Source organism: Salarias fasciatus, chromosome 18 (assembly GCF_902148845.1).
Source record: "Salarias fasciatus chromosome 18, fSalaFa1.1, whole genome shotgun sequence".
Lineage (NCBI taxonomy): Eukaryota > Metazoa > Chordata > Actinopteri > Blenniiformes > Blenniidae > Salarias > Salarias fasciatus.
Genome location: NC_043762.1, coordinates 13,175,036 through 13,199,520, shown reverse-complemented (window position 1 = coordinate 13,199,520; position 24,485 = coordinate 13,175,036). Strand labels below are relative to the sequence as shown.

The 24,485-nt window shown below is 43.6% G+C and overlaps 1 protein-coding gene across 1 annotated transcript in view; it reads left to right on the top strand.

Annotated features, from left to right (window-relative positions):
- Positions 1 to 493: 493 nt before the first annotated feature.
- LOC115405566 (histone-lysine N-methyltransferase 2C-like) overlaps positions 494 to 24,485 on the top strand; it is a 49,389-nt gene continuing 25,397 nt past the window's right edge. Inside the window, exons 1-2 of the mRNA XM_030115175.1 lie at positions 494 to 1,412; positions 20,626 to 20,823. Coding sequence (XP_029971035.1) covers positions 20,627 to 20,823 — 197 coding nt within the window. The 5' untranslated portion in view covers positions 494 to 1,412; position 20,626. The remainder of the gene's footprint in view (positions 1,413 to 20,625; positions 20,824 to 24,485) is intronic.

The following is a 24,485-nucleotide window of genomic DNA, read 5'->3' as shown; positions in this document are numbered from 1 at the left end:
CTGAAAGCCGACCCCTGGGGGGCTTTTCCGAAAGTTAACCCTTGCATGTACAGTATGTCTGCCAGTTTTGCAGGCTCCCCTTACTTAAATGCAAGGCTTGCATGTGTGCGCAGGCGTGTGTGTGTGTGCCTGCGTCTGTGTGTGTGTGTGTGTGTGTGTTTGTGTGTAGTCGTCTCCGGTCCCCCATTCGGTGGGCTCGTTTTACGCACGGTCGTAACCACCGCCTCCGCCCGGGCGTGTTAAAGTTGATCCAGCTCCGTGGTCCTCTCGGATGGATTTACTATCGCTTGCTGCTGTTTGCCAAGATTTGCATGAGCAGCCCGGAGCACCAACGGCCGCCGCGCAGTCCCGCTCCAAAGCCCGCCGCGCTCCGGGATCCGGCTTTTCCGCCCGACCCTGGCCATTATTTTATTTACTAAATGCCCGTATCCCTCCGCAGGGTCAGAGAGTATTTTGAAGAAATTGTAAAATGATTCCCGGGGTGTCTTTTTAACACCCCGAGGGAAGTGGGGGTTTTAAAACATCTGCCACGTTTGCGTGAACCGCCTTTGTGGACTCGCGGCGCCGATCTGGAGAGGTTTGCGCGCCGATAGTTGCGCTAGGAGGAGGTGGGTCTAGTTTTTGAGGAGCCTGGAGGGGGCTGCGCTGCGGTGCCACTTATCATTAGATATGGCCACCGTTACGGAGTACACAGAAGCGTCATCTTCAACTTAATTTTTTTGTGTGTCATATTCCGCCGCCGTTTGTCGCGGCCGCGGGGGTCGGCGTGGCCTGGCGTGGATGCCGTTCTTCGGAGGGCTGCGGGTGGGTTCGTCTCCGTGCGCTCTGGAGGCGGTCGTTGCTGCGTGGCAGGCCGGCTCGGAGTCTCCTCACTGGCCGCTCGGTCCCGCAGCTTGTCGCAGCTGAAGAAAGCCCAAGCAGCCCCTCCGCGGGTCGGCTCCCGGCTCCCCTGCGCTCCCTCCTCCTCTTCCCGGAGGAGCCTCCTTTTGGAGACCGCTTCCTCCGCTTGCTTGGACCCCTTTCTGCTGCTCGGTTTGTTTAATGATAGAATTGTTGGGTGGCTAACACCAACTAGCCGTGTTAACCCGAACTCGTGCGACGACAGCTGTCATCGGAGAAAGGAAAGTGATCCCCTCCTCTCCGCTAACGCGAGAGCCAGAGCAGCGGTTCCCGGCTGGATTTACATCGTCTGCGCCTCCGTCAAATGGGCAAAGTTGGGAATAAGAAAGCGACGCCGGATTATCGTGATGTGCGCGGTGCGTTTCTGAGGACTGCTGCGGTGCTGCTTCACCGGAGAGAGGCTAGCTAGCTCCGCTAGCTGCGCTAGCTTAGCTGGGTGATAAAAGTGCGACGTTTCATCCCCCAGTCATTTGGACATGAAGAGGATAATACGCTACTCATAGGGCTGGAAGGTGAGCGAAAAGCAACAGCTTTGGTTTCCTGTTGTGGTGTTAGCCGTATTTTCATGTGAATTGGGTTTTTTCCCTGTTTAAAGTGAGCCAGCGCAGCCCTCCTCCTCCTCTGGTCTGATGTTGGGGGTTTGTCGCCGCCTTGGCTTTCATGACTCAGACTATTCACCGGAGCGAAACATGCCATAAAGCTGCTTTTTCCTCCTTCTCCTCCGAAAAATTAAGGCCAAGCGTTTGTTAAGCACATCTCCAGAGCTCAGACTGCATCACACGGCCGCACACAGCTAACGGTGGTCGGTGGGGACAGAACCCGAGCCTGCCTCGTTGTGTAACATATCGTTTTCACTTTTTTTGTGGAGCCTGTTCATTGAATAGACCGAGCCTTTGTGTTGCTACACCAGCCCACCATCACACCGGGACAACTTATGACTTCTCAACCAGCCTCTCCTGTTTGTTTTTAATTTTCAACTTGTAAAATACTCCACCTTTTAGCAGAAGCTGGAGGTTTAATGATGGCCAAGTATCTGTAAGCAGCAGATAACCTGTTTGCTCCTTCAGAGTTGCCGTGCTGGTTAAAAGCTGCTCCACAGAGTGAGTGAAAGCTTCGTGTGGACTCTGAGTCTCTCAGGTGTATTTTCTCACCTTTCAGACGGCATTAGGGTCTCTTCCCTCTGTGTGTGTGGTCGCAGGTTGAACACAACAGGCTAACCCTGTTAGCTGTGCTTTGTGCCCAGGCTGGAGGTAACAAAAGCTAGCTAGCATGTTTCCACTGAGACTGTGGTGGTCGTGACTTGCCTGGATCCTAACCTCAGATGCCCCAGGAGTCAACGTTTAGCCCCATCACCCTCAGCCGAGGCTCACCAGGCTGCAAATCTGCTTATAAAACACCCCTGATGCAACTCTCTGAGGGGGCAGACACACACAGGCCTTAATAGGAGATGTAAATTACAAAATAATCTACAAGTCATGAGGGAATCCAATATGTTGGCAAAGGAAGGTGGAGTCATTTGGGATTATTTTTGTGTAATTTATTAGCAAAAAGTTGGACTTGAAATTGTCCAATGGTGTCATCATGATGAATCTTTACTTTTATGCCTTGCTTACATGTAGCAAAACACATGATATTTCAATGTGTGCATGACATTTGTTTACATGTAAACAAACTTACAAGTCTTAGACAGCAATTATATTGCAAAAATCTGGATGAGGTGGAGATTTGGAGTTAGATAGCGGACACAGAATTAACTTGACAGTATATATCGTTAACGTGTGTGTGACCTGTGTTTTAGAGTTTGGCTACTGTGATCTACCACATTCAGGAGGAGCTCCGCTCTTATTGGTCCAAGTAAATGACTTTTATGCTGAGGAACTAAATGCCATTTGCTGGTTTTTTTTTTTTTAACCAGGATTTGGATTGGCTAGCATGGCTTTCTGCATCTGATTACACTGCTGCCTATAGGTTTGACATGCTGACAGTAAATCTCAGTAATGAGATTTGTGTAAATGAAAACATTTTTGAAAACAAAGGGAAAAATATGTTTTTGTAAATACCTGGCTATGTGCAACATAGCCTTAATTCCACTCTTAAAACACCAAGTAACCCAAGGAAAAATGATGGTGGGTGTTTTTAAAGACTTGTAAATTAAGTGTGGGCTATCCTGATTAGATCGCTACCATGATGGGATAGTGAGTATGGTTACATTGTGTGTTTAATTCGGAATTGCTTTATTCTGAATTATATTTATGAGCTTCGTGTTTACAAGGGGGAAATGAAGGATTAAATCCTCTTTAATGCTGGGGGCAGTGAAGCGTTCTGATTGGACAGGGAGCAGACATGATGTAGTTACGTCTACCGGAAGTAAACAAATCATGTTGTTGGCGATTTTTCTTCATTAACTGTGATGCTACAGCTTTAAAAATGGCCGCATAATTATGCGTCCGTTCATCCACTTTTTCATTGTATCAATTTCTTTTGAGGCTCATGCTAAATAAGTCATCTCTGCACTAGTTGAACTGCGGGCCGCCATCTTGGAATACTGCTTCATCGTCACGGACGAACACGCTTAGTAGGACCAGGATACAGTCTAATTTAGCTTAATCTAGATGTAATTCCGCTTGTGCAGAATAAACGGGCTGGTTTATTTGAAATTAAAGATTTCAGGTGATTACACGGTCATTTTGGAGTGAAATTAACCTTCATTCAGATTTAAAAAGGACAAAAAGTCTAAGGATCGACCGATATGGCTTTTTTAGGGCCGATGCCGATGCCAATTATTGGTACTTATGGAAACCGATAACCGATATGTTGAACCGATATTCATTTGCAGCAAAAATGAACATTTTGGCATCAAAATGTAGCTGTGGGTGGGACATTGTTCCACAGCCCAGAGTAGTGACTTAGTAGTGAAGTGACTAGTGAAGAGAGATGTGATGTGCTCAGTGGAAAACACTTCTTCTACATTCATTATACTCAGGCCTTTTGTTTTCGTTCAGTTTATAATTGTGTGATTACTTTATTATTATTGTTGTTATTATTATTATTACTGATACATGTAATTATATTTATCACACACACACACACACAATAATGCAGTCATCTCATCCATAACTTCCCCAAAACTCCAATATTCAACCATCTGCCACTGCTGATAACACAACTCTTTCCTTCATTTTCTTGTATTTTGTCCCCTGTATGTCCGTGTACTGTAGGAATAAAAAATAATAATAAAATAAACAATGGAGAATCCTGGTTGAACTGAAGTTGTAGGCTACTGCAACGCTAAAAAATATGTTAAAATCAATGTTATCACTAATCGATGCGCGCCCCCGTGGGGGGAGTCATTTTTTCGGCAGGCAGTCTATTCTCGGCACGGTAACCAGTCAACCCCCGGTCGCCCCGACCGACTCGGCCCCACGCGTCTTCTGTCGCGCACTCACGCCACACATTGAAAACTGGAAAAAAAAATCACCGGTCGGTCTGTGACAGCTTGTGTTTGATTCCTCCCGGTTCCACAGCAGCGCACCAGACACATTTACCGGTAATTTTTTTTTTCAGTTTTCAATGTGTGGCGTGAGTGCGTGACGGAAGATGCGTGGGGCCGACTTCACTGTAATCCGCTGCCGGTTGACCGCTGCCGGCCGACCGCTCCTGGCGTCCCAGCGAGCGGGCTGTCCGCCGGCGTCGGGCCGCTCCTCGCGGCTGTGCAGCCGCGCGCTGTGCTCTCCGGTTGGGAGACTTGAGGACAAACTGTGTGATTCTGGTGACTGACGGGTTAGAGGCGGAGAATCTGCCTCAAGCTTCGTATTTGCCGTTCTTTGGAACTGGCTAGCTTAGCCACAAGCAAGCAGAAGTTGTTTGCTCATGTGATCACATCACAATGCATTATGGGAGCCGTAGTCAAGACAACTGACTGACAACTGAGTGGTCTTTATTACCGTATTTTCTGAAAAAAAAGGCGCACCGAAATATAAGGCAGACAGTTGGGCTTTGAGACAATTAGAGGCTTTTAGGTGCACCTTATAGTGCGGGAAATACGGTAAAAAAATTTTTTTATCGGATATTGGTGGAAAAAAAGGCCGATGCTGATTATTAGAAAAATGCCCAATATCGGCCGATATTATCGGCCAGGCCAATAATTGGTCGATCCTTAAAAAAGTCTCATGTAAATGCATTGACGTGTGTGTGTGTCTATGACCCCTAGAGCCATTTCGTCTGCAGTATTACACTGCTGGTAGAGCCACCAACGCTCAACGGGTCAAAGTGTACAGAGATGAAGAGTGATCCCCTCCCCCCAGTTTGGGCGTTCAGGCTATTAACTCGATCCTGTTAAAGCTACATATTACAGAAACCTAAACTAGAGCTGCCACTGCACCCTATAATGAAGAAAGAAAGGTACAAAATGTGAAGTGTGGAGCCACTCAGCGGACGTTGTGATTCAAACACTGGCCATGTGGCATTTGCACGTCCTCCCTGTGTGCGTGGGTTTCCTTCAGGCTCTCCGGGTTCCTTCCACAGTCCATAGCATGCTTGTGAAGTTAATTGGTGAACCTAAATTGCCCCTTAGGTAGGTGTGTGTGTGTGTGTGTGTGTGTGTGTGTGTGTGTGTGTGTGTGTGTGTGTGTGTGTGTGTGTGTGTGTGTGTGTGTGTGTGTGTGTGTGTGTGTGTGTGTGTGTGTGTGTGTGTGTGTAGTTGTGTGTCTCTGTTTGTTCTGTGATGGACTGTGACCTGTCCAGGTTGTGTCCTGCCTCCGCCCATCGTTTGCTGGGATTAGCTCCTATGCTCCGTGACCCTGCATAAGATAAAGCGGTATAGAAGATGGATGTATTAGATGTGTTGATTGTAGATGCAAAATTCACGTCATTTGTGCAATTTCTGATCAAAAAGTTGGACTAGCTGTGACTGAAAATATCAAATGGTGTCACCATTTCATGATCTTAATGAAACTGAATTTCTGATCCTTTACTAGGTGGTACGTCGGCTCCAAAATGCGCCCTACACGTCACAACTAGGAATAAAATGGCATTGTTGCAGATATTGTTTTATTTGCAAAATACTTTACCAAACATGCCTGAGAAAGTCCTGTTGTCACCACATAGACTTGTCAGCTTAGTGTTTTACTAACATCGTTGACCCCATTTGCACATCATTTCAAGGGAAAATGCATTGTTTTTGCATTTTTGTTTCCCTTTGTACAGCAACATTTTGAAAACAAAGTTTGTTTACATGGAAATGGTTGAAACGCTGTTACGACGTAGTTAGCAAGCAAGACCGCAAGTTCTTGCTGTTTGTTTTGCGCACATGCACACAGAACAGTACGCCATAAACATTAAAATGGAGAGAACGCTGACATTTGTTTGGATCGACAATGAAGTTGGATTTCTATTACAGGCATTTTTCAACTATAAAACCCCAAGTCCCAGGAGAATATGGACTGGGAGTCATGCCACCTTGGAGTCCACCTATTGTTTTTTTTTGTTGACCATCTACTTGCACATATGCAATGGAACAATTTGCCTCGGCCGTGGTGAACAGTGGCAGCGTTTGAGAATAGTTGCATTGTCTGGTGTTTACACAGAGACAGAGGGGATGCGTTTTTGAAAGGTTCCACCTCGTGGGTCATTTTTAAAAAGCTCAATTTTCACTGGCTCTGAGCATTGTTGTGTAAACAAACGCATAAAACGCAGTAAGAGTTTTCCATATTCACTTAATCGTTGCATAAACAGAGCCTCAATGAATCCAAACTAAAATTCTTTTTTTTTTTTTTTTTTTTTTTAAACATAGTTCACCTGAACAAAAGTGATCATCTTGGATTAAAGAAAAATCCTGGCAAATGCATAAATTTTACATATAGCAAATCCTGTATTTCACGCGAATTTCAAGTTATATGGGACTACATTTAGGCAATGTCTTTGGACTGAATGTGGCCAATGTTGCCACCACTCAATGACAAATTGTGTTATTTTAATCACGCTTTGATGGATTTGAACCTCTCGTCCCATTGCTTTCTCCACCCAGCCAAGCAGCTTACCATGAATATATTTATGAGCATAATATTAGACTAAATGTGCCAGGAAATGTCTATTGGTGTCACCACACAGCCTTGGAAAATTGTTTTGCTCTTCTAATGAAATGTTCCTTCACCATCCTTTAAGCCCACTTCTGAAACTCCAAATATCTAAGTTACCTGAAAGGAAGGTGATAAAACAGATGAGATCCTTAAAAAAACTTTTGTCTGGTATATTACCATATACACTTTGTCGTATGAGATTGTAATCACTGACTGTGTAGAATACCATTAGCACAGCTAGCCTCTCACACTTTTGAACTCAATCAAACACACAACACTTCTAACTCCTGGTCAGCACAATGTAATCAACTAAACTATTGAGGCAAATTTAACTGCAAGAACACGCCAAAACGCAATCAACAGCACTAGCAAAATCAGAACATTAAAATAAACCACAAGAACATTTGAATCCTGAATCCCCCATCCCAAACTCCATGATGCATTGCCCCACAACAGTCATGGCGGCCAGCTCTGCATCGCTACAGTAACTTAATACAAGTATACCCTGTCAAATGGAATAAACTTTTATTTCCCATGCTTTACCACTGTAATTGGATTATTAAGAACTTTTTATTCATTTCATTCAGCATTATCAGAACTATTAATTTTTTTGCTCCTAAGGTGTCTTGTCCTGCTCCTCAGGAGGCTCACTGTATGTATGTAATAATAATGCATTGGTTTTATATAGAGCTTTTCAGGACACTGAGTTGCTTTACAATGGCAGAGTTTCCCCTACATAAACTTTACTAGGGCGGCCCGCCCAAGTAGATTGACACCCGCCCAAGAAGATGAATTAAAAAAAAAAACGCGCGGTCTGTCTCTCACACTGGGTGTCAGGCGCGCACGCACCAACACGCTCGCGCGCCCCCGTGTATTCCGCCAGCCAGTTTATAGTTGCCACGGCCCCTTGGGGCCGTCGGGGCCGAGGTGATCGGGGGCCGACTTGGCTTGGGTCCGGCGAAGTCAGTGACGACTTGAATTGGGGCCGTGGCAACTAGTTACCGGTAAATTCGGTATTTAAAAAAAAGTCCGCTTTGGCTGTGTCGGTGGGCAGTGTTCATGTCCCTTTAAGACGCTGCACTACACGACTCCACCAACTCCTGTTTAAAATCCCAGCAGCCAGCAGAAGAAGCTGTCAGCAGAGCAGACAGACGCCGTTTGACCCTCTGAAACATCCGAACCAGCAGACATGATCTCTGGACACATAGCATGGAGACATGCTAGTTTAGCTGCTGCTGGCTACAGGCTAACAGCCTGCAGGGCTGCAGATTAATGCTGGTCGACCGTCCCGGACAGTGAAACTCCTCATCAGCTGATTGGCTGATTTTTCCAGCAGAAGCTCCTCATGCTGTTTTATTGAACAGGCCATGTCTTCTGGTGTTGTTTGTTTATATCACGCTGCATGTGCAGCTCCGAGTCCTGCTCCGTGTCTTCTTCTCCATTTTGGAGTTCCTGTGTCAGAGTGACAGCGCCATCTGAAGGCCTGGCGGGTGAACTACATCGTTTTGAGTCCTTGTTATGTTGCGTGGATGTAAATATTTCCTGAAGCGATGCTGTGTGGACAGGAAACTGAGGAGGAGATTGCAAACAAACAAGTTGGGCTCATTTGTAATTCAGTGCCAGGTAGACATCCAGTTGTGTTCCATTCTCAGATGCTCATAACACCACATCACACTGGAAACATCTGGAACCACGTAACATTAATAATTTCCCATAGTCTTCCATTCATCGGATTTTCCCTAAAGCCCACAGAGAAGACATTCACATTAAAGGGCAACTCCGGTTTTTTGACACCTGGACCTTATTTATAGGTGTGTGCATGCTCATATACTCACTCAGACAAACATCGTGCAGCTCGGAGTCCTTCAGAAGTTATTTAGATCCAAACGATGTAGCCGCACTAGCGGGGGTGCCACAGCAATGGAGCGTTAGCGCTGGACATAATCTCTGCAAAGTCGCTCATTTCGGCTGTATTTCTTCATCCATCGCCAGTGTTATCATAAAGTCAGCTCGTCTACCGTCTTCAGGTGGGTCAGCTGAAGAGCTGACAGTTTTCGCTAACTTAGCCACAATTAGCTCGGATGGGAACGTTGCGGCGCTCCTCTCCCCAGCAGAGAGGAACTTTGAGTCGGCTTCGGCTGTCACGGTGCCCCGGCGTCTGACTTCCAGGGGCCGAGTTGGAAAACGGCCCTCAGCTGCTCCACGGAGGCTCCGGACACCTGCGAAGACGCACGGCTCACACGCGGCCGCTGGGCCGCTGGATGTCTCTCCTCGCCGGGAGGATGCGTATCCCTGGCAGATGTCTCCGCTTCCCGGCGGATGCGTGCTCCACGCCGGCCGCAGGACGCGCGACGGCCCGGAGCTCTCTCCTTGCCGGGAGGAAGCGTATCTCCGCTTCCCGGCGGATGCACGCTCCACGCCGGCCGCGGGACGCGCAACGGCCCGCCGCGCCGCGGCCGGAGCTCTCTCCTCGCCGGGAGGAAGCGTATCTCCGCTTCCCGGCGGATGCGCGCTCCGAGCCAGGCCGCGGGACACCGCCGGAGGCCCCCCTTCCGACCGAAAGGCAACCCAGCGCCGATGGAGGAAAAATACAGCCGAAATGAGCGACTTTGCAGAGATTATGTCCAGCGCTAACGCTCCATTGCTGTTGCACCCCCGCTAGTGCGGCTACATCGTTTGGATCTAAATAACTTCTGAAGGACTCCGAGCTGCACAATGTTTGTCTGAGTGAGTATATGAGCATGCACACACCTATAAATAAGGTCCAGGTGTCAAAAAACCGGAGTTGCCCTTTAACAGCCGAGTTCTGTCGGATTTGGACGTCTGTTGCTGTGAAAGTTCGGATACATAGATATGTTTTGTACCCTAATCTTGATAAATGTAATAGCATTTCAAGTAAATTGACCCCATATAATGAGAAATATCTAGAATAAATAACACATGGTTCATAAACCAGTTTGACCAGATTATTGTGAATGCACTTATCAAACACCGCAACATCTTCCTACACCGCCCGGCCCACCACCACAAGTAAATTCTCAACCGAGGGGAAACACTGAATGGCATTATTCATTTGTTCCATATTCGATGGTGGTAAGGTACACGTGTAGCCACAGCTACCCTGGGTTAGATTGATGGAAGCGATGGTGCCACACTGCGCCATCAGCCCCTCCAACCACCATCAACCACTCACTTTCACACTGCATTCACCCTGGCCTTTGGTGTTCTGTTGTGATCTCCCACCTAGGTCCTGCTTTGCTTAGCTTCCGAGATCAGATGGGCTCGGGCATCAGTAAGGTGGTACGACCCATCTTGTATGCTTGTGGCTCCACCTCTTTCCACGGAGACAAAGATGCGGCTGTGAAGAGGGTTCACTTCCTTCGTTCCGCTTTGAAATAAACATGTTAAGGTGCTGAGATTAATGCAGAGTGAACCATCTTGCCATGCTACTGCTTGGAGGTGACAGATGAAAACAAACATACTGCATGCTTGAGTGTTACCCCCGTGGTTATATGGCAATTTATTGAGCCTGGGAAAATGATCAAGTTCATCCTCATCTATCATGCAGTCTTCCCAGGCCTATGTGCAATATGTTTTCTGGAAGTTGGACTCAAAGTGTCAAATGTCCAATGGTGTTCCAATTTAAAGGAGAAATGGTCTTATTTTAGTCCTTTCTTCATAAATCTTAACCTCTAGTCCCATAATCTGGAAATCTACCAAAGACCTCTTACACAACTCTCAGAACAGGTCATTCATTGGCTGCAGTCCAGCTTGTTTTCATGTAGATTTCATGTCATTTGGGATTGCGTCTTTGAAATCTATTTGGAAAATTATACACTGGATGCCCTTGAACATTTTCAGTGGTGTTGCGACTTGTACAAGTATATTCATGATGAGTATGAAATAGGTCCATTGGGTTTAAGATGTGCAGTATGTTACCATATAAACTTACTAAAATTAAGACTGACTCGGCATTAAAGCTGGTGTCACCACTCAAAAGAGAAATGGCATCATTATACCTTTACCAGAATTTGAATATGTTCATAAATCTCTAATAGCATAGCTAACTCATTTGAGGTCGGTGGCAAATTCAGTATGTTAACCCTTCCCTTGAAACTTGTATTGAATGCACACATAGGGAACATTCTGGACATGCCAACAAAGCGGTGTCATTTCAGGTCAGATGCAGGTTACTTGCTTAAAATGGGAATGGATGTGTCTGAAAATGTTGAACTGTCACCATTAATTTAGGAATAGTGTTATTTTTGTGTTTGTTTGACTCATTCCGTGTCGTCATGGCTGAAAGCCTGTTTATGTAAACCTCCCGCCCTTATAAAGACATTCTAAAATTTATTCTTGAAGTATGTATTTATTAATGTGTAATTTTGATGTTTTTGGGTTGTTATTTGACAATCTTTTTCTAAAACTAACACTGAATTTGCCTGGAAATTATCCATATTGTCCTCATTTACAATAAAATAGTGTGACCAAGAAGTGGGGAATTATGCGTATTGAAAATTCAGTGGGCCGTATGGTGGCGCAGTGGTTAGCGCTCTTGCCTCACAGCAAGACGGTCCTGGGTTCAAATACCGGCTGGGGCTCGGGGCCTTTCTGTGTGGAGTTTGCATGTTCTCCCTGTGTGTGCGTGGGTTCCCTCCGGGTACTCCGGCTTCCTCCCACGGTCCAAAAACATGCATTGTAGGTTAATTGATCACCCTAAAAAAAAAAATTGCCCCGAGGTATGAATGTGTGAGTGAATGGTTGTTTGTCTATATATGTCAGCCCTGCGACAGATTGGCGAACTGTCCAGGGTGTACCCTGCCTTCGCCCACAGTAGCTGGGATTGGCTCCAGCCACCCGCGACCCCGAAAGGGATAAAGCGGCAGAAAATGAATGAAAATTCAGTTTGACAGCTTTCAAATGTTAAAGGTGTAATACAACATTTTGATTTCCGGGTGGATCACCTAAATAATTGGTGGGTCTGTTTGTCAATCATTCTGACGAGCTGCTTTCGTAAGGCGGTTCTACGTGCTTGCGCCCAATCAGCTTCTCCCTTTTGCGCATGCGCATTCAGAGTGTTTATGTAGCCGGTGAGCTTCTGAGCTCGTACTTACCGATGGCGAGTCTGACATAATGAAACTGTAGCTGTTTCGGAAAAAAAAAGCTTTATTTATGAGCGAGGCGGATCGCAGAAACTGTACAGAGCCGTGCACGACGGAGAAGAGGAGATCGCGCTCGTACACTTCCGCGTTTTCTGGGAGAAGCAGGAGAGCCGGGCGGATGGTCTGGCGCATGCGCGTTGTTCAAAAAGTGAGTAACAGACGTGGGGCTTCGTCTTTTCGAGAAAATGTTGTATTCCACCTTTAAGAAGCTTTTGAGAGCGCCGTTAAAGCTCGTGTCCGGAGTTTCCGTTCGTTTCCAATGTATGTATCATTTTTCAACAGGCTGTGTTACCCGAAAAAGCGCCGGTCAGCGTCAGCCAATAGATTTCGAGCTTCCGCATTTTCGTGTTGTCAATCAAAGTGTGTGCGCAGCCAGAGAGCACGGCCGCTCGCCCAGGCAGAGGTGAGTTAGCAACGCAGCAGCTGCCCCGCTTACCTCGGATATATCCACTGTCTGCTGAACATCCACCGTAAACAGCTAAACATGTAGGATGCTGTAGGACTCAGAGGCTCTCATTTTCACCCGACAAATACTTCGCGTGCACAATTAAAGGGGCGTGGCTTGGTCGCTCATGAAAGCAGAGGGAAGGCGGAACCTCCAGACGTTGGATTAAAAAAACCCTCTCTCTTTCAAAACTCCAGACACGAGCTTTAAAGTAATTTGATACTATTCAACGAATTTCACAGGAATAATTATTTCTGATTTAAAATTATGAAAAATTAAAATAGTCTAACTTCACCTGTGTAAATTGTGAAGTTAGCTAGCTATAAAAGTATTTCTGTATGTCTTTAAGTAATGGCCACTTCACCTGTTGGTGACTTGTTGTGCTGGTGAAAATGTTTGTCAATTTATCTGTGTTTTTATGAAGTTGTTGTGTTAATGTGAACACTCCCAACCTGGGAATAAGACTTTTCCAAGTCCACTGCTATTTTCCAGAGTTATCAGCCACAGGAATGAACCACTCAGTTGTAACCCCATTAGCTTCTCCAGGTTATAGCTTTGCTTATGAACACATCATACCCGACTCTCCAATAAAAAACACAGTTTAGATGAGTAAATTAGAAGTTGATAATTTATTTATTTTTTGCCTTTGTTGTTGTAAGACAAAGTCTGCCTGAAAATGTCCAATGCTGTCATCGCCAAAATTAGAATTTTTTTTTTTTTAACACCTATGACTAACTGGGAAATGGAAACCTCGTCCAAGTGGGCGAAAATGTTTTTGAATGTTGTCAACCTGGAAACTTCCCACTGATAAAGTGTGAGGTTGGAGACTGAATAAGTGGGGTGATGCTGCTAACAAGGCGAATGAATTAGCAGCTTCAGTGCTAATCAAAGTGAGTCAGTAACTCAAATGTTAACATGTGAAAATTGAAGATCTGTGAGTTAGTTGTAATTAATGTATCGTGTCTGGCTTTTACACTTCGGCTCAGACTGTAATCAAAGTTTTTGCCCTGTATTCAGGACTTAGACCCACAAAGAGCTGATGCTCGACCTCGCAGGCTGGTTTTTAGGTCAACATATGACACAGGTGAATTTGGAACCAGGTTGTACACCAGCTGAGTCCACAAGCTTGAACTAAAAGGGCTTCTTTTGTCTGAGCTGTGCATTGTGGGTCTTTCCAGATCAAACATGGTGAATGAAAATGCCAATAAATGAGGGGAAACCCAGGCTTAGTCCGTCATTGATTTTTGGTTTGAGGAGTTCATACCCATGAATAATTGGTTCGTACACTGATGTGTATGCCTCAAAGACTCTCTGTTTAACAGCGTCACATAAATCCTAAACTGAATAACGGGATACCAAGCATGCACAATATACATGTCACAAAAGAATAAACTGTGATAACTGGGGAAAATCATATTGACGGGGTTCTGGATGTGAGAGAAAAGTGTGGATATTCAATAAAAAAGATAAATGGCTGACCAACAACAAACTGAAATGCAGCTGGTGGAAACTACAGGCTGATATTTGGTATTGAAAAAGAAAAAACCCAGACAGCTGATAGAAATTACAGAGCAAGTGATAGAGCACTGTTACTCGGGAAAACAAGTTAGGTGACAAATACAATGTAGTCACCTACTTAAATGTTTGTACTTATTGTAGAATGAATAATCAACTCAACACTCCGAAACAATACCTCCTGCAGTCTAAGACCCCATTTACACAACGTTTCAAGTGAAAATGCATGGATTTTACATTCTCATCTCAAAAAGGTTTTGTGTTTACATGGAACCGTTTTGGAAAAGATGTCCTGTCCATTTACACTGAAAGACTGAAAACTACGTAGTTGGCACCCCACACCTCGAGTTCGTGCTGTTTGTTTGTCCATTCGAATGTCCGCATACTTTTTTTTTTTTTTTTTAGAACGTACGGTTCTCTGCAAGTGCCTGCAGTTTCAATTAAAAAACAAAGGTGACCCTATATATCTATTAAATTATATATAAAATATGACATGCCAGGAGAATATGGACTGGGAGGGAGCCATGACACACTGGAGGCTGCCATTGTTGTTATTGTCCATCTGCCTGTGCTGCAGAACTATTCACCATGGCCGTGGTGCACAGAAGCAGCGCTTCACATGTTTCCATGGCGATCAAGACAGAGCATTTTCAGAAATTTCCACCTTGGGAACCGGTTTCAAAAAGTTGTATTTTCATTGAGTCTGAACACCGTTGTTGTGTAAACAAACCCCTAAAACGCAACAAAAAATTTCTGTTTTCATTTGAAAATACTGTCGCGAGAACAGGGCCTTATTGTGTAATATATCAGTGCACAATTTTTTTAACAAAACGCTGATGAAAGGAAGACATGATTTAAGGAGCAAATTACACCAATTAGAAACTGCAATCACGGAACTGTGATGCTAAATCATCTGGTGCGGATTTTTAACCAGATCAACACAAAAACTATCCCCACTCCAATGTATCAAATGTACATTTTGGTCTGCACTAACAGAGTGTGAAAGCACCATTAAAATCAGTACTAAAACATGCCTTTTAAAGAGCATTTAAATCTGACACCACACTGGTAAGCGCTTGAAGTTTGGCTGTGGTTCTCTCTGGAGCTGCCTTAACCCCAGTGCTGTCTATAAAAATGAGCCCTCTTCTGGGTCATTGACACTAAAACACCTCATAATGGTTGAACTACAAAACTCCTCTCTGACATTGCAGATGTTGGTACACTCCGCAGACTGTAATGTGAAGCACTCTGTCCATCATGCTTTACAAACTATTGAGCTGCTTCCCTGATGTAGTTCACCATGTAGACTTGGTGTCTAATCATAAAGGTTTGTCCGAATGTCTTGTTGTTTTTGTTGTTGTTTTCGTGAATGACTTTGAAAGCGACTTGGTTGGGATTTATTTTTCTACCAATGTCCCTTATCCGTAGCTGATATATTTGTCAGGAAAAGCAGATGTGTCTGGTTTCTGGAAGTAGTTTTACCTTTGGGAATGACAATGTGAAGCAAAATCTAAAGAAAAAAACAGGACTGAAAGTGATCATGGGCTTGATGTTGGAATTACTGTCGATGGTTTCAGTAAAATGAGTGTACAGTTTGAACACAGTCAGCTTTATATCTGTGCATTATGGAATTATGGATGCATGTTAGTCACAAGCTGTTAAGGGTTGAATGAAACTGTCACATCAGTACTATCATACTACATCTCTGTTTGGTCACAAGACAAAATTAACAACAAAATCTTGTGTGTGTGTGTGTGTGTGTGTGTGTGTGTCTGAAATGCGTTTTAAATCATAAACGAAAGGAGGAAGCTTGTTTTCACTATGATTCACTGCAAATGTACACTGTCAGTTTCACTGCAACATATCAGACTCTGAAATACTGAAACAAGATTTTCACAGAGTTTCTATTGACTAACCACATTACATCACTTATAACTTAGTGGCTCCCACCCTGGGGGTTCGGCATCTCCGATGAGGTTGTTGGAATTCCCAGCAGCGCCTTCCCTGATGTCAAAATTGCATTTGCAAATGTTGACCCAAAAACAAACAAACAAAAAAAAAAACGTCAGAACACTTTCTGACATAGTGACATTCAAACCTGGTTTTGTTTGTCAGCGTCTCCAAATCACTTGATCTCATTGATTGCAACCTCATCAAAGTCTGAAAAACACCTTTGAACAAATCATTTATCATTATCAGGCATAACGGGAAAGCACATTTAAAAAAAGCAAAAACCAGGACTATGGACCCTCATGGAAAGGATTGGACATCACTAGCTGTTAACATGGATCATTTTTCTATGATTAGATTTCCCGTATCTGACATTCTGATGGGGTCAGGGGTGGTGTAACTCTGTTTGTGAACCGATCAGAGTCCATGTAAATGGCACATCAGATTGCTTCCCACTTAAAGAGTTTTGCGCTCAAGTCTGATATGCAGCATCACCAATTGACGCACACTGAAGTAAAACGTGCAGAAGATAACGCTGCTCCTAAACATGTGATTGTCTTTTCCCGATCAGATTCTGAAGAAGGGGAATGTTTTTGTTGTGGTGTTTAATTTTCTCGGGGCAGTGGTGACCTAAAGGTTAGAGAAGCAGGCTTGTGATCAGAAATCCAAGATGAAATCAAGCGGACAGGTCGTCACTGTGGGTTCATAAGCTGGATCGCTGATCTCCATCGGTTCATCAGAGTAGCTCATCACAGTAATGTGGCATGTCACTGTATCCTAGAAATAGGATCAGGTAATGCAGAAAACAAAAATTAACAAAGTATGCACACGCACACACACAAAAAAGAAAAGAAACAAGGTCATTTAGCTTAGCTAACAGGTCTGTCTTCAGCACATCTGGTTAAAGCTGGATGTGGGGTTGCGTGTGAGATCACATGCACATTACGAACAACCCGTGTCACAGTGAAACGAATGATAGGATCAGTCCAGTGATTTGATCAGGTGCATATCAAGCCAAACAGGTGCATATCAAGCCAAACATCAGTTTGTCAACCAATCTGAATGAAGTAAGATTGACAAGTAAATGACAATGTTAACACACATGTTGTGCGAGCACCCAGAGCAGACTACTGATCCGCCCGATGCTTCCATTGACAGGCTCCATCTGTATGTTGGTAAGAGTGGGTGTGTCTGTCAGTGTTTGGCTTCACTGCGAATATTTGGTGAGTTGCAGTATGAAAGAGGGTCTGCGGGGGGTGGTTCAGGAAAAATTTTGTGCACCACTCATTGGACTAACCCAAATATTGGTGTCATAATCTTCTTCCACTCATCTCTGGTGCATCCATGCTGAAGTACTTTATTGAGTTATTATTAATGAATTGATTCCTCCTCTGCTCTCATACCACCTCTGAAATTCACTTTGCATTGTTGAAGGAAACAGAGGGGCAGCATTGGTCCTGTTCGCTGTGGAGTGGTTTGTTATGGGCTCCTCTTTCTCTGGGTGTGGGGCAGCAGATAGAAAACGCGGCGTGGTTGGATGCAGATTACAGGTTGCTGTGAGGGAATAGCTCCTGGCACAGCACAGCTCATATTGGCCAGAAGCAAAGCCAATGATCCTGTTTGACTTCAAGTTTCTGAACTGCAAAAATCTTGTGGCAACATGTAATGTTGAACTTTATTCGTAATTGAACATGAAACTAAAAATTTATTTGAAACAAAGCTTTTGCTCCACAATATTACATGTGTTAAAAAAATGAAAGTGCGTCAGTATTTCAAGTGACAAGTATCATCATTAAAATGTGATATTGTTTGTTTTTTTTTCAGTTTTGTGGGTAGAAATACACTAATGTAGATTTATTTCCTAACTTGCTTTCATGTCTTTTGATAAATGGGATAAATGGAGGACAAAATGAATGTGTACACTACTAAAAGCAGATGGGAGTCAAGCATTGAAACAAATAAGAACACTAAAGTGAGCCAAAGTGGGGAAAAAACACAAGTTGTGATAGAAAGTTATACATTCAGTCTCATGGTTGACTTCAAGGCAACCATTAACTTCAACACACCAGTAGTAAATGGTTCAAAAGGCTTAGAGGATATACTTCAGGATTTATCGGTACGTTAACCATTCAGCTAATGATTACTCGTCAATATGAGAAAGAAGCATGTTTGGTGTTAACTTAACGACAGGCAGGGGTACTTTATGCCCCAGCTGGATCCTCAGTGAACTCGACGTCTCATATATGTAACCTATGTAATACCGGGCTTTCATTGAAACCCAAATGTGAACCTCAGGGGAAATAAAACCTCACGATTCAACAGACAAAGTAGCTTTGAGGTCACTAGGCTTTTAAATGTATATTTTTGTCTTTTTTTGACTTATGTTATATGGATTTAATCAATTCAGCAGTGATCCACAGACTTAAGATTTTTCTCTTCTTTTTAAAGAAATTTGGTCATTGACCTCTGTTTTTGTGAACATGTGTCATGACTAGAGATTTTCCTACCAAATACGTTATTTAACTTTAGAAAGTCAGAAAACAGTCAGAATTTAGCATAGTTTACATTGTCCCAGATGTAGTTTGAAGCCTTTTTGTCACAGTCTTTAACTGCCATATTCGATTTTAAATACTGTTCATGTATGAGACATTTTTCTTTGTGTAGCGATAGTTCTTTGTAGCTTAGCATTTAGCGCCTCTATATTCCAACTCAATTCATCCATGAATCTTCTATGCTACTTAATCCAGTTCAGGGTCATGGTGCACTCAAGCTGATCCAGCTAACCAAGGGTAAACTCCAGATGTATTGAAACTCAACCTATCATGTTTTTTTATTTTTTTCCTGAAGCTTTAAACCTTCAGCTGAGTGAAATGAAGGCAACCTTATCTTCCCACGTCGGGCTGGATAGAAGCATAAAAACGTCAAACTAGCCTGAATGTGGCTAGAAACCACCAGCAGCAGCAGTTGTGGTTTGGTGCAGGTCAATATGCACATCTTAGGTTAATGTGGTTTCTTTTGTGATGCAGCAGTCATGCTGCCTTACTTCATTTTCAGTTTTTCAAATTGTGCTGGTTTAGCAAGACATCCCTTTGTTTCACGCAGCATCGTTAAAGCATAATGGAGGTGGACTGTTGTCTGACTGCTCTCTAGCCCCAATTAGTGGCAGGCAGGTGCATGAATAAAGCACCGACTAGTCTTTGTGGTGCAGAAGAGTGAGGGGATGGGCATTTAACTGTTTAGACAACTAGTCAGGACTTCGAACAAAATGAGGAGAGAACAATTTAACACTGGGAGAAACATTTAGGTGGAACACAAGCAGAAATTGTCTGCGTACAGACACTTTTCCAGCAGAAGTGTTTCCTTGTGTTGACTTGGACAGCCACAAATAACCATCACTGAAGGTGCGTCAACAGCACAGAGGCGTGAATGAACGAAGCTGGTTTTGACATTATAAAGATGAGTTTGGAAAAGTATAAAAAGACTCACGTGTGCGTGTGCTAGAGTTTTCACCCTCTGGTAAAGAAGGTGAAGCTGCGTCTTGGAAGCTAATTACAAAGAAGAGAAGTGAAATGTTTGCAGCTGTAAAATGCAGTGTCCTCATTATCACAGCAGCTGATTACAGAACTGTCTCTTGCTTTCACAGAACTCAGAACTTCTGTATTCCAATTTCATTTTACACATAAATACTTCACAAATAGCACTTTATATTTGGAGAAAATTGGATTTAAACTTCAGGCTTTTTTTGTAAGGCTCTGGCACAAACTGATACACATGTTTTTGTAAATCCATACATCTATTCATTTTCTCTCTCTTTGACTTAATGGCAGATTCCCAAGATGCAGGATACTAGTTTATCAGATTAAAACTAACAATGTTTAGTAAATAAATGATTGATAGTTTTCTCCCTTTCTTTTCTCATGCAGGTCAGTCGTGTGTAATCTCGCTTTACCAATTACAGAAGGAACCTCCACGTTCTGAGATCGCATGCTCTTCTTTCAATCTTGTCTGCACTGAACTCTGTTGTGGACAAATCAGCTGCATCAACCAGCGCTCTTATTTTCTCTGTCTTTATGTCAGATCATTGGGAGGTCTCTGAAAGCACCCATTCTTGGCATGAAGACAGGAAACACAAGTCAATCTGTCTGCATCAGCTGACAGTTTCACCTTTGTGTAATTGGCTCTGTGTCAGAGGGGATCAAAAACAGATTCTTTAAATAAGCCCGGCCAATTAATTGTGGTATACTGACTTTTACAGTGTATGAAGCCTCCTCCTTCCATCAGTCTCCCATTCCTATATCCGACTTCCCAACAAAGGCTGGAGTTAATCCCAGCCAATTTATGGCCAAATGCAGGGTTACCTGGGAATGTTATTCATATTCAGGAAGAACATGCAAACTCCACATCCAGCTGCTCCCCCATACTTGAACTGGGCATGTTTACGCCATAAAGCAAGACTGCTAACCACTACACCGCTGCTCTTTTCCTCTTTGACATAATAAAGTATTCTTATGGCACGAGTATGATTAATAACTCTTCGCACCACCTGTACTCATCCTGTCCTCTTGTTTTTTTCCAGAATGTCATCAGAGGATAATACTGTGGAACCCTCTGACCAGGGACCCTCGCCGCCCTCCAGCAGTGCAGGGGCCACGTCCACAGGAAGTCCTGCCCACGCTGACAAGCGACCACGTGGCAGGCCGCGTAAAGATGCCGCCGCCGCTGCTTCCATCTCGCCCCAGGCACCGCCCTTTTCCACGGCGAAGAACAGAAAGAAGTAGGTTTCTGCCTCTGACTTTCAAGAACTCGTTCTGGGTTTTTTTTCTTCCTCTGACCAAATTTGTGTCATTGTTTGCCCTGATGGTATTTAAAAGGGACCACAAGATTTTCACATTTTATGAGAGGACACAAACCAGCTGAGCCTCACAGTGAACCAATCAGAATGCATTTATTCAGATGTGTTCCGTTTACCCTTCGCATGTCATCTCTCACCCCTTTGTGTTCTGCAGCTCATTGCATACATGGTTCAAAAGTATTTATAATGATCACCTTTCAGAAAAGCTTGTTTATTTCTTTTGTAAGTTGTCTCTTGTTTGTAAAGCAACATTCATTTGTGGGATGAGCAGTGGGTCTGAGTCTTTGCGCCTCAACCATCCGATCCACTGGATCACACCAAAAGCAGAAAGAATGATTCGGCGAAGATTTAGCTCAACCCACATAATTATCTCTGCTGATCATCCCACAAATGTTCATTAACCCAGTGTGAAATGGAAATGAAGAAGACCTTGTGAGATCCAGTCAACCAAACACAAATTTCTTTGCTTTTTGGAGCTTTCACGCAGTTTCCGTCTCTTATTTCTTTCTCGGCGTTGCACAAGGTGCCCGGCTCCTCTGTGACGTCCATAGCAACATACAATGCGGCTTAGAACTGCTCTGTAAAATAATGCCTGCAAGGTTCTTAACTCCCTCCTCAGTCCGCCCTCTCAATCAATCTTAATACCCCGCTCCCAGTGGATCATTTAATCTGCGAGCATCCAGACGTTGCGTTAATGCGGCAGTCGAAGGATGACCTGGGACAGACTTCAGCTGCCTCACGTCCGTGACCCGGTTACAATCAGTATCAGAAATTCTAATCCTCCGTCAGGTAGAGGAATATGTTTGGGCAATCTTGCAGTTTTTTGGTGAGCTAACAGACTTGTGCTGCTTCATGATTGGCTGCACAAATACAACAGTTTAAATGTACAGTATGTAATGTTTCAGCAGTGCCACTTTAGTGCTGAGGGTGGCAGTAGTGGGTCCTCCATCTGTTGGTTTGAGGACTCAGTACCATCAAAGTTGAACATTACACGCCAGGAGACTTTGTCAGGTTTCTTGTGTCAGAAGATAAATGTGTAGAAGTTGTTGAGCTCAGACTGCCACACTTTTTGTTTCAGTTTATTTTTAAAACTGGAAATATTACGTGGTGACAAGAAAAGCTGGTTGGCTCCACTAATAAACAATTTGAAGAGCCAGTTCAAGCAGTACCAAATCAGAGCAGTAGGTGGCAGTGGTCCGATCGCTTTCCGTTGGTCCTGCATCAGCAAAGATACTGTGGTGACTTTGACCTTATCATTCATGCATTTCCCTCCAAATACATTGCTAAAATCTGCAAATCGTATGAAAAGCAAAACCATAACTATAACAGGTAAAACTTTTGAAGCCTGTCTTTTTTCATATTGATCAGCTGTTTAAAGCAACATAATTTAATGTGACACTGTTGGAACTTTGGCCTGGAACTCACGAGATGGGCGGCGCTTTGTGAGATGTGATTTTTCTTTTCTTTTCTTTTTTTTTTGGATTTCAAAATGATTCATATAGTGTTTTTTGTAAAGTACCATCAATCCCATTGAGGATGGAAAGCAGAAGAGTGATATGTGGACCTGAGGGGAGATGTCCCTCCATCCTTTCCCTTCTGAATTGCACTCTGCAGTGTGTGCACCTAAAACTCCCATGTGAGTCCAACAGCAGGGTTGTACGCTTGCATAGTAGTTAGCACTGTTGCCTCGTCGTGGGAATTTTGTTTGAACTGTGATGCACTGCAGGTATCAGTCCATACAGAGCAGCTAACTGCTCAATCGCCTCAGTGCTGATTTCTAGTCTCCACCACCTTATGAGCATATGCAGATGTAGGAGGTTAAATGGCCTGCAGCCATTGGTTAATCTATGACATGTATTTCTTGAATAGCTGACCCCTGATTGGCTCAGGCTTTGCCTGGTTTTACTACACAGACGTGTCGGCCAGCCTCGCCTGTGACGCCTCCAGTTTGTTTTTCTGTGAGATCTTCTCTCTTCCTCGAGCGGCTCTCTCAGGCTGCTGATTCTCACGGTTATTTAGCTCAATATTGATACCGCATTTATTCATCCCATCTCACATTTCATCGAATTAGACCCAAAGCACCTCCAGAGAGCTCCACAGTAAGTTAATATTCAGTAAAAACCTGCCCTCTCCACCAACACAGCGGTCAGAGGTTTGTGGGCTTTCAGCCAACTCCAAGCTCCCTAATTCCTAATAGTAGCACTCATCATGAGAGCTATATGCTAAGAGAGGAGCCCTGCTGGTTAGCCTGCTTGGATCCAGCCTTTCAGCACTAACCACATATACTTCTCTCTCTCTGTCTGTGTGTATTGATATCTTAACATTGGCCCGTGGTAAGTGTTGAAAGGCAGTCTGCTTCTGACAAAGGAGGTTCTCTAGACCTGGTTAGTGGGAATTTACTGGGTTTGCCCACGCTCCATCTGCTGGTCAGTCCGCTTTCAGAGCTCAGCAATCCAGGCCAGGTTTTCCAGGCTACACCCTGCTAGCTGGGACTACTTCCCACAGCATTATTTTCACCTTTTTTTTTTTCTCCCCCTCTCTCTGGCTCTCTCTCTCTGGCTCTCTCTCTCTCTCTGTGGTGGGACTGAGGGGGAGAGTTGTGCAGGGTATGGGGTAGAGCACGAGTCTCCAGCGTTTGTCAGTAAAATAACTGGCTGTCTGTGCACTGAAATATGATGCTGTTAGCGTCGTTATATGTAATTACAGCTGAAGGCTGTGTGGCCGGCCACTGAAGACGTCACCGCTGACAGATCCAGCGTGTTCGGATTTATAGATAATGATTTTACATCAGGCCGTGAACATAAACGGGAATATTTCACATGCAATTAATTTTAACATTTGATTGTAGAGCAAGAGAAACCCTGAGACGAAGACAGTGATATGTGGCTCTGCTGCTTTGGTGGCAAATCGACATACTTCTGTCATTCATGTTCAAGCCTGATGAAATTTTAAATTATATTTGCATCACTTTGAAAATGGACACACTGTAGAAAGTCAAAATATCTGATGATGTTGAGCTAAATTTAACCCAAAATATCACTTTGACTTAAAAAAAAACAAATACCTGGAGCAAGGTTTTTATTCAGATTATTGCCACCTGGTAATGCTTAAAGCTGCCTACCTTGCAAAAGTAGAATTTTATTCGTACATTATACAAAGAGGTATTACTATTTATATATACTCAGATGCCTGCTGTATTTATAGTTGTAGAATTTCGATCAAATTTTTTGTTTCTAAGAAATACCAACCAGCTGTTTAAAGATATTTGATGAAATCAAAATATTCAGATTATTTCCATTTTTTAAAAACGTGTTGTTTTGTGCTGTTCACCGAAGTATAGGCAAGGCAAAATTAGTTATACAGAACCATTCAAAAAGAAGGGAATTCAGTGCTTTATAAAGAAATACATTAATATATGTTGAATTATTTAGTTTCCATCATTTACGGTTCACTTCAGTTGCCTGGAAATTACAAATATTGAGCGCAGCAAAATTAAGACCCTTTTCAGATTATTAATTGTAGTAGTAATGATTAAAAAAAACAAGCAGAATATCATTTATTATTAAATGACATAATTGTCATTT